The 21,311-nt window shown below is 44.4% G+C and overlaps 1 protein-coding gene across 3 annotated transcripts in view; it reads right to left on the minus strand.

Annotated features, from left to right (window-relative positions):
* Nucleotides 1-988: 988 nt before the first annotated feature.
* GAREM1 (GRB2 associated regulator of MAPK1 subtype 1) overlaps nt 989-21,311 on the minus strand; it is a 219,469-nt gene continuing 199,146 nt past the window's right edge. Inside the window, exons 3-4 of one of the 3 annotated variants that reach the window (XM_049770209.1) lie at nt 6,545-6,711; nt 989-1,977 (exon numbers count right to left, since the gene is read on the minus strand). In XM_049770209.1, coding sequence (XP_049626166.1) covers nt 1,077-1,977; nt 6,545-6,711 — 1,068 coding nt within the window. In that variant the 3' untranslated portion in view covers nt 989-1,076. The remainder of the gene's footprint in view (nt 1,978-6,544; nt 6,712-21,311) is intronic. The other 2 variants (XM_049770208.1, XM_049770206.1) reach the window with 2 other exon arrangements.

Consider the following 21,311-nt stretch of genomic DNA (forward strand, 5'->3'; position numbering starts at 1 on the left):
TTAATACTTTGAGAATTACTCAGCAGATGCGCACCACTTGTCACGACTGATTTGGTTTCTGAGCTCTCCTAAAGCATGAAGCATATTAAAAAAGCACCTAACTTGCCCTCAGAAATGCTGCTCACATCGCTCATTGCCAGACAACAGCACAGGATGTGTTTACAGTAACATTTAATTCTTTAACACACATTCTTGACTGATCTAAGTTTTCAGGGATGAAATTGAGAATCTTTGGAATCATTTCAGTCCACTCATCCTAAGTCAGCCAACTTAGTAATGCCCCCAAGTCTTGAAGGATATCTGAAAACGAACAGAGGTTATCTAAATCAGACTAATGTACGCACACACATAAATATGTGCAGATGCACATGTATGTATACATTTTCTTTTCTCTGCTCCATAAAATTAGCAGCAGTTACAGATAAATTGTGGTCATGTTTGCATTACTTCCAAGGACATCACATTATCATCCATCAGTCACAACACAACTTTTGGAAAATGTCTTTTGAAGGAAAGACCCCCACCAAGCACGTAACATTAAAGAGCCATTTCGAATGACGAACATTTTCAGGCACAAGAGTATAACAATGAAGCAATCCAAACAGAGCACAGAATAGAGGGAATTGTCCAAAGTGATTTTCCCATAGAAGGGAATTATTGTTCAAAAGCATTTTTTTTAAAAGATTAGTATTCTGTCTTTCAGCTTTGGATACTTTGTAATAAATATCATACCTTCTCCCATACCCTACTCGGGTAAGAATGACTTCTCTGAATATACCTTCTGTCTTTTAGCAGCTGTTGAATGTTGAGTGACGTACAAGGCACACCTCCGAGTGTTCTGTACAGCGTTTTTATTGATGTACAAAATAGCCTGTTGACCATTCAAAAAGCATAATCTGCATAGTAAGAGTCTCTCATCCCTATTTACAGAGAAGTTTTTTAGTGCAAAAAAAAATAACAAAAAAACAAAAACCAAAGAACCACCCCCAAAACATGATTCCGCGTCCCAGTCCCAGCCCTCCTCCTAGCATCCAAATTGCTCATTCTTGTCCGATGCTAGCTAGCTATATGCTGGGCTATATTTTGGGCCTCCAGCCATGGATGAATTGCATAATTTTTTTCACCTGTAGTTTGCTCAGCTTGAAATCCTCGGAGAGGATTTCTTCCGTGAGTTGAACCAGCAGATTCCCGTCGATCTTCTCGGTCACAAAGAAGGAGATGACATCTTCCGACAGGCCGATGAAGCGCAGGGACTTGGACACCTCTTCCAAGGACAGTCCTGACAGGTCCGCCGGGGGCTGCCAGGGCGAGCCATCGCCGCAGGAGCGCGGAGCCAGCTGCAGATGGAGGGGCGACGAGAAGGGGTACGGGACGGAGAAGAGGTCCTGCATGCCCTTGGGCCCCAGGTACTGGTCCTCCGAGAGGTCGGGGGAGCCGGGCTTGGGGTCTTCCTCGGCGCCGTCGATCCTCAGCGGCAGGGGCGTGCTGTCGGGCGTGGCTCTGTCTTCCACCGGCCTCGGGGCCCTGGGGGGCAAGGCAGGGCAGGAGAGGCTTTGCTTGGGGGGGCCCACGCCCAGCTTCTCCTCGGTGCTCTCCAGGGAGTAGCTGGCGGACTTGGGGCAGCTGGAGATGATGCCGCTGCCGGCGTCTTCTGCAGGGTCGGGGCTGGGGGGCCTGGCGGGGGGCCCCCAGCCGTCGAGCTCGCAGGGCGGGGGGCAGTTCCTCTTGGGGGTGCCCGGGGCCTTGTGTCTCGGGTAGCTGTAGCTCCGGCTTGGCTCCTGCAGGAACTCGCTGCGGGTCTGGGCGTCCGAGGCGCCCCGGGAATGGCCGGGCCACGAGAGCCGGGAGGACAGCGCCTCGGCGCAGGGGCTGCCCAGGGGCGACTGGGGGTCTCCGGCCTCGGCCTTCACCCGAGGACACGGGTAGCAGGACACCGGGCTGCCTTCCGAAGGGCTCGGCTCGCTTTTCGGGGCGCTGCTGGAAGCCAAGCACAGAGAGGGCGGCCAGTCAAGAAAAGCAAAATTCCAGACCCCCAATCTTTGCACATCCCACACACCCCACCGAGGGCATCAGGGATTCAGTCTGATTGTCTGGGAATCTCAGGAGAGTCCACCAAAGAAAAGGCTTGACCAGGAGGCCCTGTCCATGGTAGGATGCTCCCGACAAATAGTGGAGAAGTGCAGTTAGGCAGTTAGGGCAGAGAAGGGGCCACTGGAACAATGAAAAGGAAAAATAAAAGGAAAGAAGAGGGGAGGAGAGAGAAGAGAGGAGAGGAGGAGGAGGAGAGTATGGGAAGGAGAGGAGAGGGGAGAATAGGAAGGGAGAACAGGGGGAAGAGGAGAGGAGAGGAAAGAGGAAGGAAGGAGGGGAGAGGAGAGGGGGGAAGGAAGAAGGAAGGAGGGAAGGAAGAGGAGGGGGGAGGAGGAGAGGAGGAGGAGGGAAAGGTGAGAAGGAGGAGAGGAGAGGGGAGGATGGGAAGGGCGAAGGGGAAGATGGGAAAGAGAGTAGAGGAAAGGGGAGGAGGCAAGAGGAGAGGGGAGAGGAGGAGGAGAGAAGGGAGGGGAAGAAGGGGAGAAGAGAAGGGAGGAAAGGGGAAGATGGGGAAGAAGAGGAAGGGAGAGGAGAGGGGAGGATAGGGAAGAGGAGAGATTGGAGGAGGAGAGGAGGGAAGAGGAAAGGAGAGGGGAGGAGGAGGAGAGAAGGGAGAGAATGGGGAGGAGTGGGGAAGAGTGGATGGGGAGGAGAGGGGAGGAAGGGGGAGAAGAGAGGGGAGGAGAAGAGAAGGAAGGGGAGAGGAGTGGGGAAGAGTGGATGGGGAGGAGAGGGGAGGAAGGGGGAGAAGAGAGGGGAGGAGAAGAGAAGGAAGGGGAGAGGAGAGGTTAGGGACGGAAAGGAGATGAAGGGGAAGGGTGGGAAGGAAACCAAAGACATTGGTGGTGGATCAAGGTGAAGGGTGGTGCACTGTAAAACAAACAAAATCATGAACAACTTTGTAATCATGGTACTTAAGGAGGACAAAAAAGCAAAGTCTTTAAGGGCAGAAGAGATGGTTCAATGAGCTACAGCGGTCACTATAGCGCTCTAGCAATGCTGGAGGCTTGAGTTGGTTCCTCAGTACCCCACGGTCCTCTGAGCTAGGAGAACCCTTGTCACAGCAATGTCAGGTGTACAAAATGGAAAAAACAATGGGAGAGGGAGAGAGGGAGAGAAAACTGGATCTTTACGACGATGACACCAGCGCTGTAATTTGTGTTAATTAAGCCACATTCAAATGTGAGTCACTGGTGGAACTCTGTGATGTCAACGCACTACATTTCTAAATAAAACACGAGGCAAATGATGGCTCTGGATGTAATGATTTAAAATGCTTACAAAGGTCAAATATATTCTTTGCTTCTGTTACTACCAAGCACATCCTGGGAGTGGAGGCCTGGATCACGCTGGACAACGAGGTGCAGCCCCTTGGTATTCTCACCACAGGTGGTGGCTATAGAGTGAGAGCGTGTGGCCAATTACCTCAGGCTTGCTTCCTTGTGCTATGGGACCCCACCCTGATCTGCACCCCGTGATCCTACTTCCATTCAACAGTGTGAGGAAGGGAGAATACTCCAAAAAAAAAAAATGTAATGTCAGCCTTGGATTCTGTACAACTAAGTAATAGTAACATACAGATTAAAAAAAAAAAAAAAAAAAAAAAACAAAACAAAAAAAAACAAAACAAAAAACCACCAGAAGTACATGTTTGAGCTCTAAAGGGCCCGTGTGAATTTAAGAATCTTCAGAAGGAGAAAGACACAAAATAGTCTCACTCATCTCAGGGATTTAAGAGAAAGCAAAGATATTATTGTAATACTACACAGAGACAACAGAGATGAGGGCTGGAAGGTCTGGCCCAATGGCATGAAGCTTACCACAAAGTTCAGTTAGAGAAATAACTACACTGACAACTATCATGACAATGGTAGTGAATGAGAGATATAGAATGCCTGTCTCAAAATAGGCAGGGGGTGGCGAAGGGAGATGAGGGCATTGGTGGTAGAAAGGTTGTACTGGTGAAAGGGGTGTCCTTTTATATAACTGAAACCCGACTAGAAACATGTTTGTAATCATGGTGCTTATATAAAGATATTAATTAAATTATTTATTTTACTTTTTTTGGTTTTTGGGTCACACCCAGCATAGCTCAGGGGTTCCTCCTGGCTCTATGCTCAGAAATTGCTCCTGGCAGGCATGGGGGATCATATGAGATGCCACCATCCTACTGCATGCAAGGCAAACACCTTACCTCCATGCTATCTCTCTGGCCCCAATTAAATTATTTTTAAAGAAAGGAAGAGCCTTCTGCTCTGGGCCCTGTGTAAAGGGTAATGAGGAAACCCTGCATGTTGAGAGGTGGGTGCTGGGTGGGGTGTCAGGAGAAACAGCAGTGAGGCATGGTGGTGCTTCCTGGAGAAGATCTGACTCTACATTTTCCAGTTGGACAAGAAGTAGGGTGGACTGAGAACTGTAGAATATGACTGAAAACTATATGGAGACAGATTTCAACTGAATAGTGTGAAAGATTTCTTAAAAAATAAAAGCAATAAATAGAATAGCCATTTGCCTACAGTGAAATAAGCAGGAGGGTCCTAGAGAAGTGACTGGGACCCTTAGAGGAAAGGTCACAAGGCACAGTTGTGCCTTGAGCTCCCTGAGTCCAGTTTTGGCTGACTGTGCTCTCTGCCTGCCTGTGCAATGTTAGTATAAAAAGATCCAGGGCCCGGAGAGATAGCACAGCGACATTTGCCTTGCAAGCAGCCGATCCAGGACCAAAGGTGGTTGGTTCGAATCCCGGTGTCCCATATGGTCCCTTGTGCCTGCCAGGAGCTATTTCTGAGCAGACAGCCAGGAGTAACCCCTGAGCACCGCCGGGTGTGGCCCAAAAACAAAATAAAACAAAAACAAACAAACAAAAAAAAAGATCCCATTGTAGGTGGGATTTCACCCATTTTTATGTTTATGTCACACTCCATGGTGCTCAGAACTTACTCTTGGCTCTGTGTTTAGGGTCACTCCTGGTGAGGTTCAGGGGACCATATGGAATTCTGGGGACTAAAGCTGGGCTGGTTGCGTGTAAAGTGAGTGCCTACCAGCTATCCCATCACTGTGGCCCCCAGATGCAGATTTTGAGAAGAATGAGTCATTTCTAGGACAACTCAGATGGCTTTAGTCCCGAGTTTCCTCATAGACTTTGTTGTCTATTTTTCTTCTGGGACACTGGTCCAAAGAGTTACCTTTGGACTCAAAACATACAGGAGTTCTGTGGAATTAATCAAATCCCATCCCACTCAGTAATACACCTTATTACTCATTGGTTGGAAACATATTTTCTTTTTGGTTTTTGGGTTACACCCAGCGGTGCTCAGGGGTTACTCCTGGCTCTGTGCTCAGAAATCACTCCTGGCAGGCACGGGGGACCATATGGGACATATGGGATGCTGGGATTAGAGCCACCATTAGTCCTGGATCAGCTCTGTGCAAGGCAAACACCCTACTGAGGTGCTATCTCTTGAGCCCTGGAAACATTTTTGAATATAACACCTTGGATTGGCGTTTAGATGACCTAATCCCACCTCCGGGTGTGGTCTGTTCCTTCCTAAGAAATACTCAGATTATGGAGCCGGAGAGATAGCATGGAGGTAGGACATTTGCCTTGCATGCAGAAGGACGGTGGTTTGAATCCCGGCATCCCATATTGTCCCCCGAGCCTGCCAAGAGCGATTTCTTTTTTTTTTTTTTTTTTTTTTTTGGTTTTTGGGCCACACCCTGTGACGCTCAGGGGTTACTCCTGGCTATGCGCTCAGAAGTTGCTCCTGGCTTCTTGGGGGACCATATGGGACGCCGGGGGATCGAACCGCGGTCCGTGCGCAGGCAAGGCAGGCACCTTAGCTCCAGCGCCACCGCCCGGCCCCCCAAGAGCGATTTCTGAGCATAGAGCCTGGAGTAACCCCTGAGCACTACCTGGTGTGACCCAAAAAACAAAAATAAATAAATAAATAAATACTCGGATTTTCGGGAAAATGGTCTCTTGCATTTCTGTACTTCCCACTGACCTTCCTGCTCTTTAGGAGCTGAAGGTTTACATATTGAAATTACAATAGCCGTTTCTCCCGAGAGAGAGAGAGAGAGAGAGAGAGAGAGAGAGAGAGAGAGAGAGAGAGAGAGAGAGAGAGAGAGAGAGAGAGAGAGAGAGTGCATGTGATTTCCTACAGCAATGCAAGAGTTATTTCCCGAACAAGAACCCCAGGTGCTACACTCAAACTGTTTCCAACCCATGAGTAACAAGGCTGAGTGGGATAGGAAGGGATGAATCCCACAGGGTTCCGTCATTCTCTTCCAATAATACCAGAAACAAAACATCACCTCCCAAGAAAACAGTAATAATCAAACTAAGAATATTTGTCTCTCCCTCCCCTCTTACTAGGTTACCATTAAGTGTCCTCAAGAATCCAGGCCCTACTCGTGAGAAGACACGCGTGGACCCGAGCCAGGCAGGGAGACTTACATGTCGTGGAGCCCTGAAGAATAGTAGGACAAGGTGGGGCTGGGCGAACGAGTCTGCTGTCGTGCTGGCTTGGCTGTGCGGGGAGGGACGGAGGGGCTGGTGGACAAAGGCTTTGCGCTTCGGGGTGGAACAGGCGGGGCGTTCAGGAGCCGGCATTCTTCCCTGACCTAGCAAGGAAAAGAACACTTGGAGTTAGCACAGTGGACATGGCTGCTGGGGCCAACTCAGTGCTGTTGGTCAAGGATCTGCTCTCCTACAGTAAGAGGTGGGGAGACCCACAACAGAGACTGTCCAAGAGTGACTGGCCAGAGTGACCAGCGACCCTGGAGTCCTGGCCGGGAAAAGGCCACAAAGAAAGTGCTCAGCAAAAGCCAGGTGCCGCAGGAACTGAAGCCCAGCTAAAGAGAGAGTGATAGGTGAGGATTAGGGAAGTATTAACGCAAGAAGGCTGTAAGCCACCCTGATCTTAACAGAGGATTAGGTTCTCTTGTTGAGAGGTGCTGATTCATGGTTCCCAGGCAATCCAATTTGATCCAAACGTTAGGGAACACTGTGTCTTCTCCAGGGCTACAGGCTGCTGCTGCCTACTTGTAGCTTTGAATCTTGGTGTGTCTTTGAACTGACGCAGAATGAGCAGGTTCTGATTCACTGGGCTGAGGGTGGCGTCATTGCTTGCCTTTCTCACCAGCTGGGGGACACAGGTCAGGAATCATACTCCAAGGAACTGGCTGCAGGGGGAGCAAGGAGGCCTCCAGCCCACTAAGGGACATTTGGAAATGCACTTTTGTACGTTCGCCAGCAGGGAGCAGTTTGTTCTCGGTTCTGTGACTCTACCGGAGACTGGGGAAAAGGGAGCCAAGTTAGACTTCTTCCAAACAGCCCTCTCCTGCTCTTTGGCCCTGCTTCCACCATCGTTTGCACCCGTCCCTTGTCTCTTCAATTGCTTTCTTGTCAGTAGCTCTGGGCTCCTGGAAGACAGTTCTATTTCCCGTCAGCTCTGCTACAAATGAAATGGTTTCCTGTAGCATCTCTACTACCCACACCGAACTCCAGCTTCCTGGCCTGATCCTCTACACAGAGAAAACCTGAAGTTGAGGCCCTGTGCCTAGAGGAAGGCTGCAAAGGGCACTTATGCCCGCAATGGCCGTTATTTAAGCTGGTGGAGTACATGGGTTGGGAACGCTGCAAGCATGAAACATTGCTTTACTAACAGTACTCTATATATCATAAGGCCACAAATAAAACTTAAAAGTTAATCTTGGAGAGGATATGTAGCATCTATGTTGAATTATAATGGGGTATTCCTAAAACCTGTGTAATGTAATGTTGCTTAAATAAAACACACACATATGCACTTTCTTTTTTTTTTTTTTTTTTTTTTTTTTTTTGGTTTTTGGGCCACACCCTGTGAGGCTCAGGGGTGACTCCTGGCTATGCGCTCAGAAGTTGCTCCTGGCTTCTTGGGGGACCATATGGGACGCCGGGGGATCGAACTGAGGTCCGTCCTAGGTTAGCGCAGGCAAGGCAGGCACCTTACCTCCAGCGCCACCGCCCGGCCCCACATATGCACTTTCTTAACGTGTCACTCACTGCATTTCTTCACAGGACTGAGGCTCAATTGCTCCCATCTGGAAGGATCAGGACCTGGGTGGTGGAGCCCTGAATGCTTTTCTTAATCTGAAGCCCTTCTGAGGAGCAGTTTTGCTCTTCGAGAGCAACAGGCTTCCTTTCCCATTCTGAACTTTTAAGAAGATAGTGATGGAGGTGACATTATAGAGTGCTGGCCATTATCGGCGCCATAGGGTCTGAGCAGGCCCTCATCTTGAGATCTTGTATTGAACCACTAGTTTTCCTGTTTGGCTGAGAAATGCCAGGAGGGGCCTATGGCCTTCAGAGCACTGCCACACCTATATCACTCCACACCTAGCCTTTGGGGTGTATACCAGTTACAAAATTAAATCACCAACATGCTGTGTTGGGGCTGGAATGATGTACAGTGAATATAGTACTTGCTTTGCATGTGACTGACCTGGGTTTGCTCCCTGCCATCTCATATGGTCTCCTTGGACCCAACAGAGTGATTCCTATGTGCAGAGCAAGGTGTAAGTCTTGAACACAGTTGGGTATGGCTCCCAAACAAACCTATCTATCTATCTATCTATCTATCTATCTATCTATCTATCTATCTATCTATCTATCTATCTATCTATCTATCTATCTATCCATCCATCCATCCATCCATCTATCTATCTATCTACATATATATACTATTACTTTTTCTTGCTGTCTTGTGAGTGAATTATATAGTAACCAATTGCCTTTCCTTTCTTTCTCTGAAAAGACTTAAAGAATCAAGATGGAGGGACACAATGGTACTATAGATATGCTTGATTCCATGTTTGTAGTTAGAAACATGGAAAGTGGGCCCGGAGAGATAGCACAGCGGCGTTTGCCTTGCAAGCAGCCGATCCAGGACCAAAGGTGGTTGGTTCGAATCCCGGTGTCCCATATGGTCCCCTGTGCCTGCCAGGAGCTATTACTGAGCAGACAGCCAGGAGTAACCCCTGAGCACCGCCGGGTGTGGCCCAAAAAAACAAAAACAAAAAAAGAAACATGGAAAGTGTGAGAAGATCCTAAGTCTGTCAGTTAACATATTTGGTTTGGGGGCCACGCCAAGCAGTGCTAATGGGGCTACTCCTGACTGTGCTTGGGGATTTCTCCCAGAGGTGTTCATAGGAGTATGTCTTGCAAGCAATCAATGTAACCTAGATCTCAGGCAAGCATTTGGTCAGTCCACTGACCTGCCTCTTCAGGCCTGTCCGTTGACTTTAAAATTTTTTTAGTCCTCTTTTCAGAAATAAATCAGAGGGGACATAGCTAATGAAAATGATGAATTTGATTTAGAATCTGAACTACTCTCTGACCATGGCTTCTTTCAAACTTGGTTCCATCTTCTACCACATGGATGACTTGTGGTCCCCTTGGAATATCCACGTGGCCCCTGGTTGAGAAATAGAGGCCTATATCATGGAATTATAATTGTCATTAAACAGGCCGTTTCATTAGGCACTGCTTACACAGCTGTCAAATGCAGCATTCTGAGATGCCAACTACAACATACATTATAATTAAAGATAATCAAGGACTAGGCTGGAGTTGTAGCACAGCAGGTAGGGTGCTTGCCTTGTACTTGACTGACCTAGGTTCAATCTCTGGTATCTTATATAGTCCCCAGAGCCTGCCAGGAGTGATTCCTGAGCGCTGAGCCAGGAGTAACCCTGAATGCTGCTGGGTGTGGCCCCCAAATCAAATAAAATCAAAACAAATTAATTAACATTTTGAAAGTCAGCTACTTGACATGGAATATGCTTGTGGGAAGGCTCTGCACTCTGCTTGATGACTTACCCCTGGGCAGGTCAGCTGGAATTCCTCTGCCCTTACCCCCGTAATATCCAAGAGGAATGGTGTTCTACTTGAGAGGCCAGAGAGACAATACAGTGGGTAGGGCACTTCATTGCACACAGCCAAATTACCGGTACCCCATATGGTACCTCTAACTCCTGCCAGGAGAGATCTCTGAGTGTGCAGCCAAGAGGATGTCTTGGGTACAGCTGGGTGTGGCCCAGCCCCCAGTGCACAAAAGAGCTGTAGTTAAAATGAATTTTCTTTGACAATAAAAGGCATTTTACAAGACTGAAGGACCAATTACCCTGTTTCCAATTTCTCCTCCTATTCAATTTCACTTTTAAGTGCTACTCTTTCAGCACATTCCTCCTGAAAGTCTTAGCATGTGGCTTTCCTTATGTTACTCCCATCCCAGGGTCTTCTTAGATTACTGGACAAAGGCCAGTTCATCTTGCCTTCCACAAAGGCCCTCTGAAGCCTTCCATTGTCTCTAGCAAAAAGGAATAATTCCACCTTACTCTGGCTAGTTATCTTTCCACCTCCTTCTCTTTATGAACACACAGGTCTGTCCAATGTGGCAGGTTCAGAGTCAGGGAGCAGACTTAAGTGATCATCATGGAAAGCATCTTCAACACATGAGGGGTAGATTTGATCCCCAGCATCACAGGAACCCGCAAGCACCAGGCTAGAGTAGGTTGCCACTGAGTACCAGCAAGGTAGAGCGTAAGACAAAATAGTGGCAGATTCAGTGTCACTGAACACAGCTGTAGTTCCCTAGTGCTCTATGGGGGTGGGGGGGGGGGCGGGGCGGGGCGGCATACCTAGAGACACTCCGGGGTTACTCCTGACTCTGCACTCAGAAAACGCTCCTGGCAGTCTAGGTGGACCAAATTTTCTTTGACAATAAAAGTTATTTTATGCTGGGGATCAAATCCGGTTCATCCTGAATCAGTCGTGTACAAGGCAAAAGCTCTACCCCTGTGCTATCGCTCAGGCCCAAGCATTACTCTCTTCAATAAGGACAGAACAGAACACACCATACTAGTGACCTAGAGTTTTCTTCTTTCCAGTGAAGCATAGAAGACTATGTTTTAAAAAACCAGAGAGATAGAGAGGCACTATTAAGGAACTTGCTTGCATATGGCCAACTCCTGTTCAACACCAAAATAAAATAAAAATAAACCAATCAAGGCCAAAAGAGAAAGCATTAACTTAGATCTGAAAGTTTTGCTTATAGAATCACAAGTCATGGCAGTATTGAGATACCAGATCAGAAGTAAAGACAGCTAAGCCCCAAGATTAAGCAGAAGATAGAGGAGAAACACCACCAAAGCTCAAATGTTATCTAGGATGCCAAGGGTGGGAAGGATGCCAGGAGGAAAAGGGGTCAGGCATGGAGGCATGTGAGGAAGCCAGACAAGTTCTGGATCTTCACTGGGTTTCCAGCAAATGAAGTCAAGTGAAAGTAGCAGAGCTTGGTTCCAAGAGTCAAGATCAGAATAGGATGAGAGGAGCAACAAGTGAGGGTAGTTCCTGCTTTGTAAGGAGAAATACTGGCAGGAAAGCAAGAGAGGCAATTAGAGAGAAGGAAATAAAAGAAACCAAAAACTGTCTCTGGGGAGGATATTTGCATGCATGTGTAAACCATGCACACTGGCTCCTAGGATCTGTCTTTCATTTAGGACAACTATAGGAGGACACACATATATATATCCCCACTGTTCCCTTTCTTTGCCAAGAAATGTATATCAAGTAAAGTAGTTAATCATTGAAGAGCAAAAATGAAAGACAACCTAATAACAAATGATGCTGAAACACTTGGAAAAACTGATAAGAAAAAACCCAAGGTCTGTGGAGATTGTGCAAAGGGCTGAAACACACAACTTTCATGTGTGACCCTGAGTTTGATCCTTTCTACTACATTGCCTCTGGACCAGAGTGGTAGTACTAGTGTATAGCTGGGTCCAATATTGAAGGGAGGGGCCTTAAGGATTCCAATTGTTAGACTGAAAAAAGCATCATAGAATGGGACTATTATCTTTATATAAAAACACTGACAAGTTTACTTTTCTGCCTCTAGAAAAAGGCATTGAACTGCTTCCTCTCTACTTTGTTAACTTGACTCAAAATAATTTGTGAAAAATGAAAAACAGGTCTTCTCTCTAAATATTCACAAATTGAAAATAATGTGAGAATTTTTTGGTTGGTGGGGCACTCAGTAGTGTTTAGACTAGTGCTTCAAGGTCACTCTTGGCAGTGCTTGGAGGACCATGCAGAGGACTGGAGCTCTTGCTGAAAAGCTTGCATTAGGCAATTAGGTGATCTCTTCAGCCCTGCATAATAACTTTTATTTATTTATGTTTGGTTTAGGGGCTATAGATGGTGATGCTCTGAGATTATTCCTGGCTTTGTGCTCAGGTGATTGGATCTTGGTTGGCACATGCAAGGCAACTGGCCTATTGGCTATGCTATCTATCAACTTCTTCTAATCCCTGTCCCCATCTTCTCTGTTGTTGTTATGCTCAGGGTTTACTCTTGGCTCTGTGCTTAGGAATCACACCTGGTGAATGAAATTTTTTGGCCACACCTATAATGCTCAGGAATTATACTTCTGGCTTTTCACTCAAAAATTACTCCTGGTGGTGCCTGGGTTGGCCACATACAAGGTCACATACAAGCCCTCTATCTGTTGTACTATCACTCTGGCCTACATGAGAATTTTTAAAAGTACCAAGTTCTTTCCAGCATTTGAAAACTCTTACAAATAGACGCGTTGAGGGTGAAAACCTCAAAAGTTGTATCTAAGTAGAGCATTTATTCAATATATCTTATATATATTCATTTATACATACCTCTGAACTAATTTCTGTAGTGACATGAACTTTCTGATAGTTCCTAGGGATTAAAAGAATGTAAGACTCAATACTCGCCATGTGTTTATGAAATAGTGTGCAGTAGGAATGAGGGTATTTGGGTATGATGCTGCTTGCAAAGTCTTTTTTCCCTTGGAATGGTCTCTTATTGAAGAAACGACACTTTCACACCCCTTTTTTGGGTCACACCTGGCAGTGCTCAGGGATTACTCCTGGCTCTATGCTCAGAAATCGCTCCTGGCAGGCTCAGAGAACCACATGGGATGCCGGGATTCGAACCACCATCCTTCTGCATGCAAGGCAAATGACCTACCTCCATGCTATCTCTCCGGCCCCTCACACCCTTTTAACAATTGGACCAAAGAAACAACTTAATAGGGCGTCAGAGAGTAGGGCCTTGCACAGAGCCAAACTGGTTCAAGCCCTAATATCCCATATGGTCCCCCAAGCCTGCTTGGAGTGACTTCTGAGTGCAGAGCCAGGAGTAGGAGTAACCCCTGAACTCCTGAGCGTCACCAAGTGTGGCCCCAAAAGCCAAAACCCCAAAAAAGAGATAACTTAATAGAAGTACATGGAAACTTCACTTTGATGTGTTAATCACTTACTCATTAAAAAACTTTTAAATAGCAGTGATCCATCAGTGTTTAAATACAGGGCTATGAATCCTGGAGATACCTACTGAAGTGGCTTTTCATTTCCTGCCCTGTTGTTTAACATTCCCTACATTTTTTTTTTTTGTTTGTTTTTTGGGTCACACCTGGCAGTGGTCAGGGGTTACTCCTGGCTCTACACTCAGAAATCGCTCCTGGCAGGCTCGGGGGACCATATGGGATGCCGGAATTCGAACCACTGTCCTTCTGCATGCAAGGCAAATGCCTTACCTCCATGCTATCTCTCCGGCCCCAACATCCACCATTTTAAGCTTGTGGGCACAAATCCCCATGTCTAAATCCTGCAGCTCAGAAGTGGGGATAGTCTCTAAAAATGATTTTAGCATCTTTGGAGATGTGTATTGAGATCATTTTTTGTATGCAGTAAGAATAGAGAAAGGTCTACTATGAAAATGATAGCTAGGACTGATCACTCTGGACAAGAACAGGGTGCTTAAAGGGGATAATGTAACATGCGTGACATCCCTTCATTAATAGTAGTGCAAACAACAGTGTCAAAAAATGAGAGAGAAAGAGAGAGAGAGATAAAGAGAGAGTCCCAGAAGCAGGTGGGAGAGGGTGGATGGGAGGAAAGAGGCCATCAAGGGAGGGTGAGAGGGAAACTGGGGGTATTGATTGTGGGAAATGCGCACAGGTGAAGGTTGTTGTACATTGTATGACTGTAGCTCAATCATGAACAACTTTGTGGAAAAAACCCTATATTATGAATAACCTTATAACCACAGTGTTTAAATTAAGAAAAAGAAGTACTCTCAGATCAGTAGTACAGCAGGTTGAGCGTTTGGCTTGCACGCAGCAAGCCTGGGTTTGATCATCAGCATCCCATATGGTCCTCCATGCGCTGCTGGGAGTGATTCCTGAGGACAGAGCCAAGAGTAACCCCTGAGCATCACTAGATGTGGCCCCAGCAAGAAGGAAAAAGTAAGCTTATTGTTCCAAGAAATTAGAGCTTTCTGTTTTGTCATCAGCAGTCATTTTTCAGGAAACCAAAGCTGAAGAAGTAGGTGATGCATTTTAGAGGAAATACAAGCCACTTCCAATGTTAAATCATATGTGGAGATAACCAAGGATCATATTAAATGGTCATCCTGTGAAAAGTTGAAACAGTTTAGGGTTGACAGAGATGTCCCTTAAATCTCCATCACTGACACGATAAATAGCTCTCTCTAACTCTCAGAATATTCACTGTAAACGAAATCTTGAAGCCCAAGGTTCTACAGTAGTTAAGACCATCAGAGATGTCATCATTCTAAGGCTTGCGACATGTCACATTTGCATTCTACCTTCATGAAGCAAATGGTTTCTCTGTCTCATCTGATTTTTAAACTTTAATGTTTTATTTTATAATTATTAGGTTAGGTTCTGGGGTCATCATGGTGGCAGGTAGATAACTACAGCTGTGGCTTGGTTGCTGGAGGCCCTGCAGAAATGGTATTACAATGCTGTGGGCTTCAATAAAGTGGGAATAATCTGTGACGATAAGATCTTTGAGGGTAGGACTTATAGAAGCCATAAAGAGATTCCCTGAGAACCTTTATCATAAAAAAAGAGTGTTTTGCATTAAGACAGCCCTCGACAGGACTTTGGGGGTGGATGTCTTGTCCAAGGAACAGTGGACAAAATCCAAGGAGGACTATGTCTAGCTTGAACTATACCTGAAAGAGGTTTTCCAGAAAGAAAAGAGAAGAATGAACGAAGAATCAATTATGTAATTTGGTAGCAGCTGGCCCCTAAGTATATTTATAAAGAGGGTGAAGGCAGAAATCTTCAACTTAGAATGTATTAAGTGGCAAATGTATTGCTTTAAATATTGTCAAATGTAATGAAATAAAACAATTTGATTAACCTGCAAACAAAATTAAGATCATTTTTTGTATGTTGATGATAATCATAAAAAAAGAAACCCAAATTAATCCTTTCTATTTCTCTTTCTGATCACAACAGAGAGCTTAATCTAACATTGGGACTCACCTAGACTATGTCTGCGATTTTGTCTCTCAAAGACCACATTCAGGATAATAGCAATTGGAAGAAAGGAGTTTTGTAACTCTGCTTCGTTGAACTTTGTGACTTTGCCTGGGCTGCCTGCCCTCTGCCCTGTATTTTACATTTCTTCCCACACTCCCTCTCCCAGATAACAAAATCATTAAAGCCTTAAGAAATCTTATTTATAAAGAGGCTTTTATACAAAGAGTTCATAACCCTGTCACATATCCATCAGGGGGTATTTTCAGCCAAAGAGAAATGAAAGTTTTATCATGACAAAATGGTAAGAAACTGATTAGCTACACAGGAACAGATGTGATTTGCAGTTCAAATCTTTATTCTTAAAATACATACATCCCCTTTCTGCCTGTTTCATAGACTGACAATAAGAACCTAAGACAGACCTGAGTTATAGCCTCCAAGCTCCAAGCCTCCGGTGAGAGAGGCAGGGGAGGGCAGAGGAGACTCCCAACTGGGAGGCAAGCAGGGCAAGCGGTTCTGAAAAGAATAATTGTTCAAATTCCAGGGTGCTTCCACGGATTCAGTAGACTTTGCCATTGGAGAATAAAGATCATCCTTAGCAAGGAATATAATACATGGCAGATATCTTTAAACAGTATGTCACTTTCCTCAGTTTGTACAAAAGGCGATTTTGTGCACATGGTACCTAAGAGGACAGATTGGAATCCAGATCTAGCCAAGAGACCATTACAATTCCTTTATTAAATTTGAAGCAATGGAGCTTTCAATGCACATAAGAGGAAAAAAAAATGTCTTGGACTCGAAGTGTTCCTCTACAAACAAATAACCTTCATGGAAGCAAAGGCAATTAGTTTCCAAAGTTGCCAAAGCACAATAATAATTTAGTCCTCATTTCAATTAACAAATGGGCACATAGGTAGGGTTTGCTTACAGAGTACTCCTCAAAAGATGTAATTAAAATTAATTAAATGTCAAATGCCTTAGGAGACCTCATTAATTAGTGGAATCTGGAGTGAATCTTTTTTTGTAGAGCAATTATTTTGAAAAGTAAATAATCACTTCCAGATTAATCTTTTTGTCCCTCAATTTGAATATTAATAATGCACAGGTTTATTTGAGAAAAATCTATCATTTGATGCAGTTTTAATATTAATTTCACATAGAAAGAAAAAAAGGGGGGCAGAAGCTCAGCATAGAGGACTTGGATTGCATATGAGTACTCTGAAAAAAGATGTACCATTTTTATTACTTTATAATAGAGCAGTATAGCATTTCTTCACAATCCTAGTGTTAAGTGGCATAAGCTTTATTGTGAATTGGCACAGGCCTGAAGACTAGAAACTTCTCAGCACAGTCCCTGAAAAAAATGTTCCACTTCTGGCTCTAAGGTTGTTGGGCCTGATCAAGAAAATGAGATTTGGGGCCAGAGCGGTAGCAGAGCGGTAGGGCATTTGCCTTGCACATGGCTGACCCACTATGGACACGAGTTTGATCCCAGCATCCCATATGGTCCCCAGAGCCAGGAGAGATTTCTGAGTACAGAGCCAGGAGTAATCCCTGAGTGCTGCTGGGTAGGCCCCCCAACCAAAAAAAAAAAAAAAAAAAGAGATCTCTGAATAGAAATATTAAAGTAGAAAAGTTGCTGTGGCTAATTCTATAGATAGCTACCTATATTTTTTTTTTCCAAGAGGGGAAAAAAAGCTCAGTTTAGAATAAATGCATATAGCCATTTCCTTGAATTTGTCAATAAACCTGGCTTTAGGCCACACCTAGAAGTGCCCAGGAGACATGGGTTTTAAGGATGGATCTTGGGCTCCTCCATGCAAAGTTTGTCCTATAGCTCATGAAGCAATCTCTCCCATCCTAAATAGACCTATTTTTAATAGCTGTTTCCTTAACCTGAGCAGTAGTCCCAAGGGGCAAGGAGAGGAGGGGAAAAAGATGTCTAGGTTGTCACATTTGGTAGGGCTGTGCCCTTACTTAGCCTGACCTGAGGAAAAAAAAATTGCTCCAAGGCAACTTTTCAACTTGAATATTTCTATAAAGTTCTACTTAGAAATCTCACTTCCTTGACAGGGCTCAGCAGCCTTGGAGTCAGAGATGGAACATTTTTTCCGGGGTTGTGCTGAGAGGTTTTTGGTCCTTAGACGTCTGTCAGCCCACAAAAAAATGCTGGGATCAGTAGGGGTACTATTAGAAATGCTGCTATGGAAACATTTCTATTATAAGTAATAAAAATGTTTCATCTTGTGGGAGGGGCTCACATGTAAGCCAAGTGCTCTACCACTGAGCTACATCCCTGGTCCATGAAATAGTTCTATTTCACCATTCTGCATGTTTATAAAGGCTGAATGAGGGCTGAGAGTGAAGGTAAAGCATTTGTCTTGTACACAGTTGGCAGAAGTTCAAATTCCCAGCACTACTTATGGTAGATCTTGTGAGTATTACTGGGTGTGGATCAACCTGTCTCCCTACAAATACAAAAGGCTGAAATCTACCACTGACAGTTCTTCTAGCCCAGCCCTCCAAGGATTACATGTTACTGATAACCACTGAGGTATCTGTGTAGTTTTTATATTCTGAAGATGACATATTTATTTCCACAACTAGATGCATTTAGTTACTAGCTTATCAATTAGGGATCTTTGAAAGCCAGATGAATATTTGATTATTTCACAATATTTGATTATTTTTAAACTGAATGAAGTCTTGGTAACATCCCAGGGACTTTGCAATAAGAAACACCCTTTCACCCTCCTGAAATATGGGGACTGGGCCCCACCTGGCTGCCAGGCAACTCTGCAGGATCCTCTGTGGAAAGAGATGTGTACAGATCTCTCTGCCTCCCCTCAAATCACTTTATTTCTGACCCCAATAAGACCTCATCTTATATTAAGTTACTGCTACTCTTTGTTGAATGCTGATCTTGTGCCAGGGAAAGATGCCAAGTGCTTTGTACAATATGATAATGCAGGGAAGAAGCTGCTATTAGCTCCATAGGAACTGACTGAGGGAGGTTAAATTGCCCACGGCCTAAAGCTGTTAAGCAGTTGATGGCCAATGCAAACTCACGTGTGTCTCTCAAGACTCCATGCTCCACACCTCTAATTGTCGATCACAATTTATGGCAGGTGACTTTTCCCCTTGCTTTTAGTTGTTCAGAGTATTTGAGGCAGATTTAATCAGTCAGCTAACTTCTGTATCTAGTTCAATTTTTTTTTCAAGCATCTACTGGACCAGGTTCAATCAATCTGGTTTCAATTTACTCTGTCTTATTTTTTTTAAACACGAACCACACAGAGTGCCCCATTATAAGAACTTTATCTACGATGGACTTCCAGCCTTATAAGAGTTTATGCTACCAATTCATTTTATAACTCAATCTCTTATGCCCTTATTCTCATAGGCTGTTGGGGACACCCTTATCTATTGCATGGTTAACAGATTCTGTAATGCTACAGTAAAAAGTAGTTTAAGTAAGTGGTTCACAACCCTTTATAGTTTCCCTTTCACAAAGTTCAGAAATTGCTGTGATGTTAATAACCAAACAAGAGTGACTAAACTTTTGTCTCTGGCTGAAGACAGATGGAGGACATTAATCTCTAGATTCTAGGGTCTCTGTATTGATTACTGTGTATCTGTATGCATGATTGTAGAAAAGTTTTAGTCCTGTAATTTTGATGATGACCTTTAATGACTGGTCATTAAGTGCACAAATAGCAGTTTGGGAGTCAAACATTCTACTTAAGGAATCTCATACAATATAAAGCCACGCCATTATTGTTCTTCAAAACAGCATCTTCTAAAGAGGGGTAGAAAATAGAGCTCACTCATGAGGCTTACTATTTGTAGTAGGTATCTGGGTAAATATTTTAGATCTATTATTCAAAACCCAGAAAATAAAAATAATGAATGGAAGTATAAGACAAAAGATTATAAAATAGCATATTTAAAATTCATATACAAACCAATAAGGATAATCTGCTTATGAGGCCTTACAAGTCATTCTCATGTGAACACAATTTTCATTTTTGTTTACTCCTGGTTCTGTCCTTAAGGATCATGTCTAGCAGTGTTCAGGAGGCCATACAAACTCAACTTGGCCACATGAAAGGTAAGTGCCTTATTCTCTGTATTATCTCTCTGAACATAAATTTTTCAAAGTGGAAATATCTCCCAGCTTGGGCTCCTTTGCAACAGTTCCAAAGGATTCAGTGACTTTATCTTCTCTGCCTGGTGCCAGGAACTGTTTAGTGTCCTCTAATGGGGTAATTTTATTAGGAATAGCCAAAGTTGCCTATACTCTAGAGATGGAGGCACTCAAGTTTTTTCAAGCTCCTCCTCTTCTACCCCCCCCCCCCAAACAAAACTAAAAATCAAAAGAACGGGGCCCAGAGAGATAGCACAGTAGCGTTTGCCTTGCAAGCAGCCGATCCAGGACCAAAGGTGGTTGGTTCGAATCCCGGTGTCCCATATGGTCCCCCGTGCCTGCCAGGAGCTGTTTCTGAGCAGACAGCCAGGAGTAACCCCTGAGCAAGGCTGGGTGTGGCCCAAAAACCAAAAATCAAAAGAACGGCTAGAGAAATGCTCAAGGGGTTGAACTCATGTTTTACAGGCAAAAGATCTGAGTTGAAACCTGCTCTCACCCCAACCCCTGGCACACATGGCCTTGAAGAACTGGCAAAAGTGACCCTAAGAACAGAATTGAGAGTATTCCCTGAGTACCACTGCATATGGTTCCCCTAAACAAACAAAAAAACCCAAAGACTCAAAAGGACTGGAGCATTATTCTGAACAGTCACCTCCAATATATCTCCAATACAAAATGAGGACTATCCCACTGCAGATCCTCTGTTTGATCCCAAAACTCAATTTCAATCCTAGGGATAAGGAAGCAGCAGGGTCATTGACATAAGATTAAAAATTCCGATGCCGGAGAGATAGCATGGAGGTAAGGCGTTTGCCTTTCATGCAGAAGGTCATCATTTCGAATCCCGGCATCCCACATGGTCCCCCGAGCCTGCCAGGAGCAATTTCTAAGCACGGAGCCAGGAGTAACCCCTGAGCACTGCCGGGTGTGACCCAAAAACCAAAAAAAAAAAAAAAAAGACTAAAAATTCAAAATTCAACTATGAACAACTTTGTAAGTCATGGCATTTTAATAATAATAAAAAAAAAAGACAAAAGACTGATAATCACATTTACAGAAAGAAACAAAGAACATTAAGACTTGCTGAACAGACAGCCTGTGTTAGAACTTGGGTCAATGAAGCAGAAAGAAAAGAACAGAAGAACTAGCAGAAAACAAACAGGCTGACTCCAGGGCAATGAAGATCCTTGTCCCTAGAGTCTCTATTCTGGATCACAGACTGTGAAGAACAGAGTTCATTTGCCAATTATCGGCTTTGCTTCCTTTTCTTTGACAGACACACTTTCTTGGGCGCTTTCACTCTCCAGCACTTTCTATTCTTGAAGACACTATGGGAGTTGTCATCATTCCAGTTATGTTTCCTTTCAAAGTGACCTTCCTTGAAAATCAATCCCCACCACTACCAGGTGACAAAGCCCTTAGACTCACACAACCTTTCTTCAGGACTCACTCCATTAAATAAAAAGTTTTATTTAATTCTGTAGGAGCAGTTGAATTTATGTTCTACTAAAGTGCCTTTTTGAAAATTATAAGCTGAAGCCACATCTAACGATCATGACGTTTTCTGGATCCCACGCACATCCTAAAAATGGAAAATTCATTTCATGGCCACAGACCCAGTTTTAAAAAATGACTTCACTCGAAATTCCCATTAAATATTTTTTTAGTAATTAAATGATTTCAGGTGTTTATAGAAATTC

The sequence above is a fragment of the Suncus etruscus genome, chromosome 3 (genome assembly GCF_024139225.1).
Source record: "Suncus etruscus isolate mSunEtr1 chromosome 3, mSunEtr1.pri.cur, whole genome shotgun sequence".
NCBI lineage: Eukaryota > Metazoa > Chordata > Mammalia > Eulipotyphla > Soricidae > Suncus > Suncus etruscus.